This window comes from Pteropus vampyrus, unplaced genomic scaffold (assembly GCF_000151845.1).
Source record: "Pteropus vampyrus isolate Shadow unplaced genomic scaffold, Pvam_2.0 Scaffold335, whole genome shotgun sequence".
Classification (NCBI taxonomy): Eukaryota; Metazoa; Chordata; class Mammalia; order Chiroptera; family Pteropodidae; genus Pteropus; species Pteropus vampyrus.
In genome coordinates this window covers 4,695,579-4,703,787 of record NW_011889116.1, presented here as the reverse complement: position 1 = coordinate 4,703,787, position 8,209 = coordinate 4,695,579, and the positions used below count along the sequence as shown (strand labels likewise).

Here is an 8,209-nt window from a genome sequence, read left to right as displayed (position 1 = left end):
AATGTATACTTGCTGCTGTTGCTGCTGCTGTGCTCTCTGTAAATTCTGAGTATGAAATTTAAACTGCTTACTAAAGGTATCTTCTGGAGTTTTGGGGAGGAGGAAAACTGAACAATTAAATTGTATTTTTGCCAGAAGACTTATCACTTGCAGGTATGTTAGGGTCTTCAGTTTTTCTAAAAGTTTCTACATCCAAAGTTTGGAATTCATGTGGAATACTCCTTTGAGGCTAAAACTCTGCACTCCCAGTATTTATTGGGTTGGAAATCTGCAGCAAGATGCTGTTTAAAACTGACAATGGGCTTTTTCTATTTTATACTCAGTTTTCTGGCTAACTTCATTTTTTTTCTTTCAAATTGGCTTCAAATTTCCTCCTATGATAAATTACCTGTAAATATTCTGGGTAGGGACTGTTTGAAATAGCAATTTGTTAAAAGAAATGACAGAAAGTGAAAATTCTCCAAGCAGATTTTAAAATACCATAGCAATCTTGAAAGATTCACTTTAAAGTATATTTTAAATGATCATTATCATTTTGGTAGTAATGATCCCCCACATACAACTACTATGAGGAATTGATGCAGCGTTTTTTTCTCATTGTACCAAAAAGGTAAAACAAATGGTAAAAAACGATCAAGGTATTTTGAGTGGTTAAGGCATGCATATTCTAAAGAATTAATTGCTAATTCAACAGCACTGACTTCTTCACCTCTGTCAATCATATGAAACCTTGTTCATTTCCACCAATACTGTAATATTCATACTTGTACAATCTTTCCTATCATAACTTTAAGTTCTACTTTTCATTAACTATTGTTACCTGATTAGTTCATAGAGCTTCTTACAGCAAAAATAAAACATTTTAATTCTGATTTTTGAGTGCATTTTTACAAGATTATATTTTCGAAATTATATAGACTTTTATATTCTGTTGTTTTTCAATTTTTATAGCGAGATTTGAGCTATGTTTCTAATGACAGCATGACATAATCTCCCATTAGGTTTCACATGTTGGTTATTTGCATGTCTGATGTATCTTGAACCATAATAGTCAAAAGCGAGTCAGCTGCTGTCAGTCGCTTTAGAGTGTTTGTCACACTCATAGATTCCATGAAAATGGATAAGGAGGAGGATAGTTTTATTAATTTGAAACATCACAAAAGCAGTCTGGGTTTCCAACATGGCAGTGATACAGATTTTAAGCAACATCCAGTTTATATGGGTTCTGGATTAATATTCTAATGTTTCATGCCCAGTTCAATATTTTAAAGCAGAATTAGGCATAAAGCAGTAAATATTACAAAATGCAGTCAAGGGACGTATTGGAAATACAAATTCCTTCATTACAGCAAATGTTTTGCAAAAGAGCAAAGCAGCAAATATTAATTTTTCTAAGGTAACATGCATTTTATATAATTCAATGTAATAAAAAAGCTCAAATTAAGTGTTACAAAATCTATACTGTTTCAAATTATTTTGTAAAGTAAGAAAAATACATAGAAATGAGTCAGAATCTTAACACTAAGAAATATGATAAATATACTGTAATGGTGCTTTTAAAAAATTAAATATACATTAAAGCAAAAGGTAAAGTGTAAACAGCAAAAAAAAATCACAGTATTAGAAGTTGATATTTGTAAGTCAATTGGTTATTAGTCCCTTTTTGAAATCCAATAGAAGTTTAATATGCTGAGAACTGTAGAAAATAATAGTGATTTTATATAATGCAAAAAGATTATCGTTTTTCAGATTCAAAATCTGGATGAGACATCATGGTGCTGAAAGTTAATGTTTTGCAAACATTTACTGTGAACAATGAGTGCACTTGTTATGCCTTGATAATTCTTGATGGCTGGGTGTCTACAAGGTAGATAGGAGCACCAGCATTTGCCTGCTACCTCTAATCCATCAAGTCTGGAGGTAGCGAAATTGGCTGGAAAATTTTCCAATATGTGTTCAGTGTTTGCAGAACTGTCTAATTAGGTACCCTCCCGTAGCCCCTGTATTTTTACATTATAGAAGTGTAGGATTATCAATCTCCCTTTAAATTAATCCTTAGGTTAACATAAGATCACAATGAATGTGTTCATTTTGAAGTGGAGGCATAGGTGTCAAAGTGTTAAATCCATCGGGGTGACGGTTTAGAGCTATGTCTAATTAGAAGAACTATACGAATACCTACCACAATGTGTCAAATGGATTTTAAATCTACAATAACACTTAAGAATTTGTCAAGTTGGCTGCACTTGAGTTTTTGCAGACTTAAAAGCGGCATTGTAACACTTTCATAATCTTGAATGCTGTCATGATTGGTCTTAACAGAAAAAGAGACCAATAAGAGCAGTGGCATTAAATACTGATGATTCTTCTGGAGTGGGGTGCAGGATATGTGCGGTTTGCTGGGGCCGCAGCACAATATTTGAAGATTAAATAGTCACAAGGATTAGTAACCATACCATGACCCAAGAACCTAATCTAGCATTTTTTAACTCTGAATTTTAACCATAAGATTTATATCTCCTGTAGCAAATGTATTTTGTAATACTTTGCAACATGTGTTAGAACCACTGTCTCCTAAGTTAACAGATGTGTAACATATACTTAAAACACCTCACATGTTGCTCTGTGAATTTCAGTCCTTCCAGGATGATCAATTCTGTTCCCCACTATTCGAGGGAATATTGCACTTTTCCCTATGGGAGGTACCAGTAACAAGCTGAGCTGAATGATCACGACAGCAATTTTTACAATACTCAGAAGAAAAGAGAGTTAATGGGCAGTTTTTTTTTCCCAACATCCAGACACAAGCAAACAAAATCTTAGCTAGAACTTTCTGTATTGGAACTATCGTGCAGCCCCATCATATGGGAAGTTTTTCTTAGGAACTGACTTTAGTGGTAGGGAAAGATAGGGCCTATAAGCCAGTAGTACTTCAGCCGAGGTACTAGGGTGGCAATCTGCCAAGGGCCTGAAGACAACACTACATTTACACAAAATGAAACAAATGGCGACCACACTTCTGCTGAATACAGAGGCAGAGCCATGGGGTAATGCAGGTCCAAACATGACAAGTTTCTTCCTGGGCTGGCTCCCCAGTCTTGCTTAGATTGTGTGTGCTGCCCTTCTCGGAAGTCCTGGGTTCAGCCTAGCCACCCCTGCTCAGCATTGATAACAAACAAGTTTCATTGCTATCTTTCCCTAGCCTGGCAGGCCGTTGTAAAACTTGAAACTGCATAAGAATCACACTTTAAATTGTGTACCCTACACAATTCACTAAAGCAGAAATGCAAAAGCCACAATAATCCCAAGAGCCGGCAGGCATTCCTCTTTAGGGGCTGTAAGGTGGTGGCTTTTCAAAAGGCGGGTAGTAGGGTGGAGAATAACGGGGTGGTGCGCTGGAGGACCACATGTAGCTGGGCGAAGGAGAGGCAGACTGGGGCTCATCAGAAAGTCCAGAGGGAGGGGAGGATGGAAAGACACCGGAATGCTGTGTAATGAAAACAAAACATCAGTTTGGGCAGTGAAGTCGCGATTTTCCCAAAATGAATATGGATCAAGTTTGTTTCTGTTAGGAACAAGAAAGAGCTCCTAAAAATCCCACAAAGTCAGTGAGGGGCATGGAACTGGGCTGGTATTACTTTCAGTCACTCAGGCTGTGATGCTCATGCAGAGCTATCTTGGACTCCTCCTACCCCTCTCTCTGAATGCTTTTTCCATGTTTATAACTCAAGCCTTCAATACTTCTCCCTAAGCGATGGCAACAGCATCCCAATTAATCTTCAAAAATGTAGTTTAGGCCCTAAGAACATTTGAGGTTAAGTTGTTAATACCTGGAAAAGTCTTTGCTATAAGAAAATACCACAGAACCCACCTCATAAAACAAAACAAAAAATAAAACAGAAACTAAGGTCAGAAGGTGGTGTCTTTCTTGGATCTGGGTCTTACTTTAAGTCCAACAATTTCGATTTCATCTTAACTGTAGCCCACCACCCCCAAGGGCAGCATAGGTTGGAGAGCAAAGAGAAACAAAGGCATGGAGGTGGGAATACCAATGATAAGGAGGAGGGGCAATTTGTCAGGTTGCAGATGTACTGAGGATTTAATTTTACTTTGTGTTGTCTAACTTTGGTGGTCTTTGGGAAGGGAGCAGATATGCATTTAATACTCAGTGAATTGGCATGTTAGGAGTCATTTGCCACTTCTCTTTCCCTGGCCCACGTATATCCTTGACCCTAATGATTTTCCTGCTCAAGGAGAGTTGGCCTGTTTAATTCATTGCTGTATCTATCCCGCAGGGCTCAGAACAGAGCTTGGCAAGTAGTAGGTACTCAATAAATGTTGAATGAGTGACTATAACTTCAGGAGTAAATAAGATGAACTTAGCATGTTTTTTTTTTTTAAATGAAATCGATTTTCAAAGAATACGGTCACACCTTGTAGGGACCATTGCTTTGCTCCAGTGGTGGAGCACGGCTGAGTCCTGAAGGCTGGAGGGGGCTACAACGATGGCAAGATATAAGAGGCCAGTTTTCGGCTCTCAGGAAGAGCAAACATAAGCCAACAAACAGGGCTGGAGAATTGTAATTTTCTGTCGTGTCTCAACTCTAGGAGGAACTGGTATATTAAAAAAAAAAAAGACTCACACCAAAAGTTCTCAAGAGTTCAAGTGCTGTTTGGGGAGGTCACACCTTTGTTTTGTTTTGCTGGCTAGAATCTGAGTAGATCATGTCATTTTCTAGGCCCGGAGCAATCTAGAGTCAGCTTTGACATAAGGTTTCTGGAGTCTGAGACCAGTTGGCTGATTCTCCCTATCCCCAGTCCTGATCACTATACCCCTTAGAAAAGTACGTCCAGTTTTCTAGGTCTTGCTTGAAAGATTGAAATATCTGCCCCTTACCACGTAATGTTAGGACTGAGAAGAGACTGTAGAAGCCATCATCCCGCTCCTCCCCCATCCCATCTATTATTTTTCCCCGAGTGAAGGAATGACAGGGTCATAGAAGTTGCAGAGCCTTTCAAAGCAAAACAACTTGAAGCTGTGAACTAGAGACAAGACAGATTCCTTTCTAAAATCTCAATTTTTCTTCTCTCCCCAAGAAGATATGCATTCTTAAGACATCAGTATCATGATTTGCTAGTTTCCAACTCCACATCCCAGAACTCTCTATTTCTCCTTCCCTCCCTTTCTCCTCTTCTGTTGCTTTCTTCAACTAAGAACACTGTCCTCTTAACCAGAGAAGAGGGCAAAAACCCCCAGGGACAAGATCTCTGGGCCAAGGGTGTGGTACTCTGCCCTTCTAAATCTCGCTCCAGGATGGTGAGTGTGAGGAGGCCAGTTTTAGGTGTTCCCAGCCACAGAAGGGAGGGGTGAGTTTCCTATAGTGGAGCTAGAGGCAGTTCTGTCCCAAGAGGCTTTGAAAGGCTTCTGTGGACAGCAGCTGCTGTGGGTAGCAGTTGTATACTTTGATAATAAAAGGAGATGGCACAACGGCCTTCGGTTTTCACTTCTTAGTTTCATGTTTGGGAAGTTGTTAGAGAGGAAGGGGGTGGGATGATTCTCACTTCCCTTTGTGGATGCTGGGAGTCTTAATGATAACGATAATTGAAGGGCTCCTAGAAGAGATAGGGAGCTCACTGGCTGCAGTCCACACACCCTTGGGGCTTTGGTTGAGGTTGGGGAGAAGGCCCACAGTACCAGTGCGTAGTTTCCTAGCAACAGGCAGGAACCTTGGGAAAAATCTGGTTTTGTTGCAGCGGGGAAGCTGGCCTGGTACATTTTGGTTCCTAAAAGTCGACTTTACTAATGAGACAGGCAGCTCAGAAGAACAGAGCTTTCAATCTTTGCACATCACAAAACATGAAAAGCATCTAAAGAGCCTATTGCTGGGCCTAATCAGCTCGAGCTTCCTGAGCTGCTTCTTAGGGTCTAGGGTAGCCTACCAGGCTGATGGTGCTACAAGAAGAGCGCCACCTTTTTAGGACACACACAGCTCTCCTCTCCTATCTTAGCCTGCCTTCTTCCCTCTGCTGGATGGCCGACCCACACTCTTCAAGACCAATGTGCATTTCTGTATCAGGGGGCTTCTCTCTTCAAGAGCACTGTGAGGCAGTGACTCCAAAAAGAGCGCTGGCACTGGCCAGGTGATTAAGATTAACAGCAAGAGATGCTGTATCCCTAGGGGAAAATCCAAGATCTCCTGGTTCTTTGCATTCCCCCTCTGTTTCTGCCCCAGAAAGCAAAGCCAAGGGAGATGGAGAGAAAGGTGACTAAAAGGAAGAAAAAGAAAACAGGGGAGAGAGGTCAGAAACCAGAGAAAGGAGGAGAAGAAAGGAAAACCTTGTCAGGAGAAAGGAAATAAATGGAAGAAGTTCAGTGGCAGCAGTAACCTGTGCCATATACTGCTTCCCCCAGGACTAAAGCAAGCCTTTCATTAAATGGGCCCAATTTATGATAGGTCATTTTTCATGGCAAAGATGAAACCTCATGTGACTGAATAAAGAACATAAACAGAGGCACTTTAGACTACTTGGCTGAAGCTGAAGGATGGTTAATGGGGAAATGGGTGTGAGGGGCAAGGGAAGTGAGTGTTGGGGAGCTGAGCAGGGTGGCAAATGTAGTCTCAATTTATCTCCATCCCGCCTTGGGGAACGGGGAGTTCATTAGAAGCAAGGATACCTTGAAGCCCAAAGTTTGAGAGAATACTGTTTCTCCAAGCTCAGTATCACAGCATCCTGACCAGCTGACCAGACCCAAGTACTTGCTCATGTCTGACCACAAGAACTGCTTCCCAAGCTTCCTAACTGGACAGCTACCCAGTAAGGGGATGACTTTGAGGGGTTCAAACAAAACCCTATAAATTTCTTTCCTCTTCCTTCTATCAGCCTTGGGGTAAAAAGGAAGCAGAAGTCTTCAAACTCTAAGTCACATAAATAGTCCTATTTGGAAATGACCAGAATGGGAAGTCATTCAGAAGAAAGTCTAGAAAGGTCAGTTTTCCTACTATAATTTGGGCCCTTTTACAATCTGAGAAGAGCACAGGGAGCTTTGTTTTTTTGGCGGGGGAGGGGACAGGGGGTAGGTCTATGCTTTTGGTGGTTTTATTGTCAGAGATGGTATACATTTTGCTGACTGCTTTCTATTTACCTGGGAACATGAGCAGATTTCCCCCTATATTCTAGCCTTTCTTGGGTAAAGACTAGTAATACCTCCTATGAAACCATAAGGAAATAGAACTTGGTGAACAAAGGAAAGCTCAACTCAAACACTAGAACAAAACACCATTTAAGTTCTGGAGGGAAGCAAATCACTTAACATAACCCTTAAAACCCCACCATACAACTACAGAGTCTCCCAAAAAGAAAATCAAAACATAGCTTGAACCTAGGGAAAGAACTGGGAGAAGTATAAGAAGTGTCCCAGCAGCCCCTGCAGTGGGGAGCAATTTAATAATGCAATAAGAGACCCTTTCTGAGTCATAATTAGAAAGCCCAGAATTTAAACCAGTAGAAAGTGTAAATATCCTAAAATTAACTGAGGCAAAGACCTGTGCTGTGCTCAGATTTACAGCTTTTCCAAAGAATCTGCAAGCCAATCTCTGGAGTCAGACAGACCCGTACACAAATCCTTGCTATCTCTGTGACTTTGGGAAAGTTACTTACTTTCTCCATGACTTAGCCATCTCATCTTAAACATGTCAGTGACAAGAGTATTTCCGTCAAAGGAGTAAGTGAGATAATATATGTAAAGCACTTAGCGCAATGCTTCATACGTAGTAAACACTCGATGAATAGAAGCTGTTATTAAAATTAGAGGCCTCCACAAACCTCTGAAGGCCCTGCTATTAGCCCACAGCATAGGTCTGGGTGGGGTGGCTAGATTTAGATCCCTTCACTGGGTTAGGTACCCTGTTTCTTGGTTTCCACAGCACTCTGGGTAAGTCTATTTACTTTTTTGTCTCCACTGCTGTCTTCGACCATCCCCTCATGTCTCATTCACACTTTCTATCCACAGCTCCTAGCACAGTGCCTGGCACATGGGAACACAGAGTAAACATTGACTGAACTGAAATCACCAGCCTGAGTCGCCAGTGGCACTGTCAATCGTGCTTTCATCCCCGGGGGTAGTGTTTGAATGAGGAATAATGGAGAGAGAGATGGCTGCATATCCTAAAGAGGGGCTTCCTATCTTAGAGTCAGCAGCAACCATCAC

The 8,209-nt window shown here is 40.9% G+C and overlaps 1 protein-coding gene across 3 annotated transcripts in view; it reads right to left on the bottom strand.

Moving 5' to 3' along the window:
* Positions 1 to 701: 701 nt before the first annotated feature.
* The window catches only part of TMEM255A (transmembrane protein 255A), a 46,939-nt gene continuing 39,431 nt past the window's right edge, over positions 702 to 8,209 (bottom strand). For all 3 annotated transcript variants that reach the window (XM_011378252.2, XM_011378253.2, XM_011378254.2), the window contains one exon: positions 702 to 3,487. In XM_011378252.2, coding sequence (XP_011376554.1) covers positions 3,329 to 3,487 — 159 coding nt within the window. In that variant the 3' untranslated portion in view covers positions 702 to 3,328. The remainder of the gene's footprint in view (positions 3,488 to 8,209) is intronic.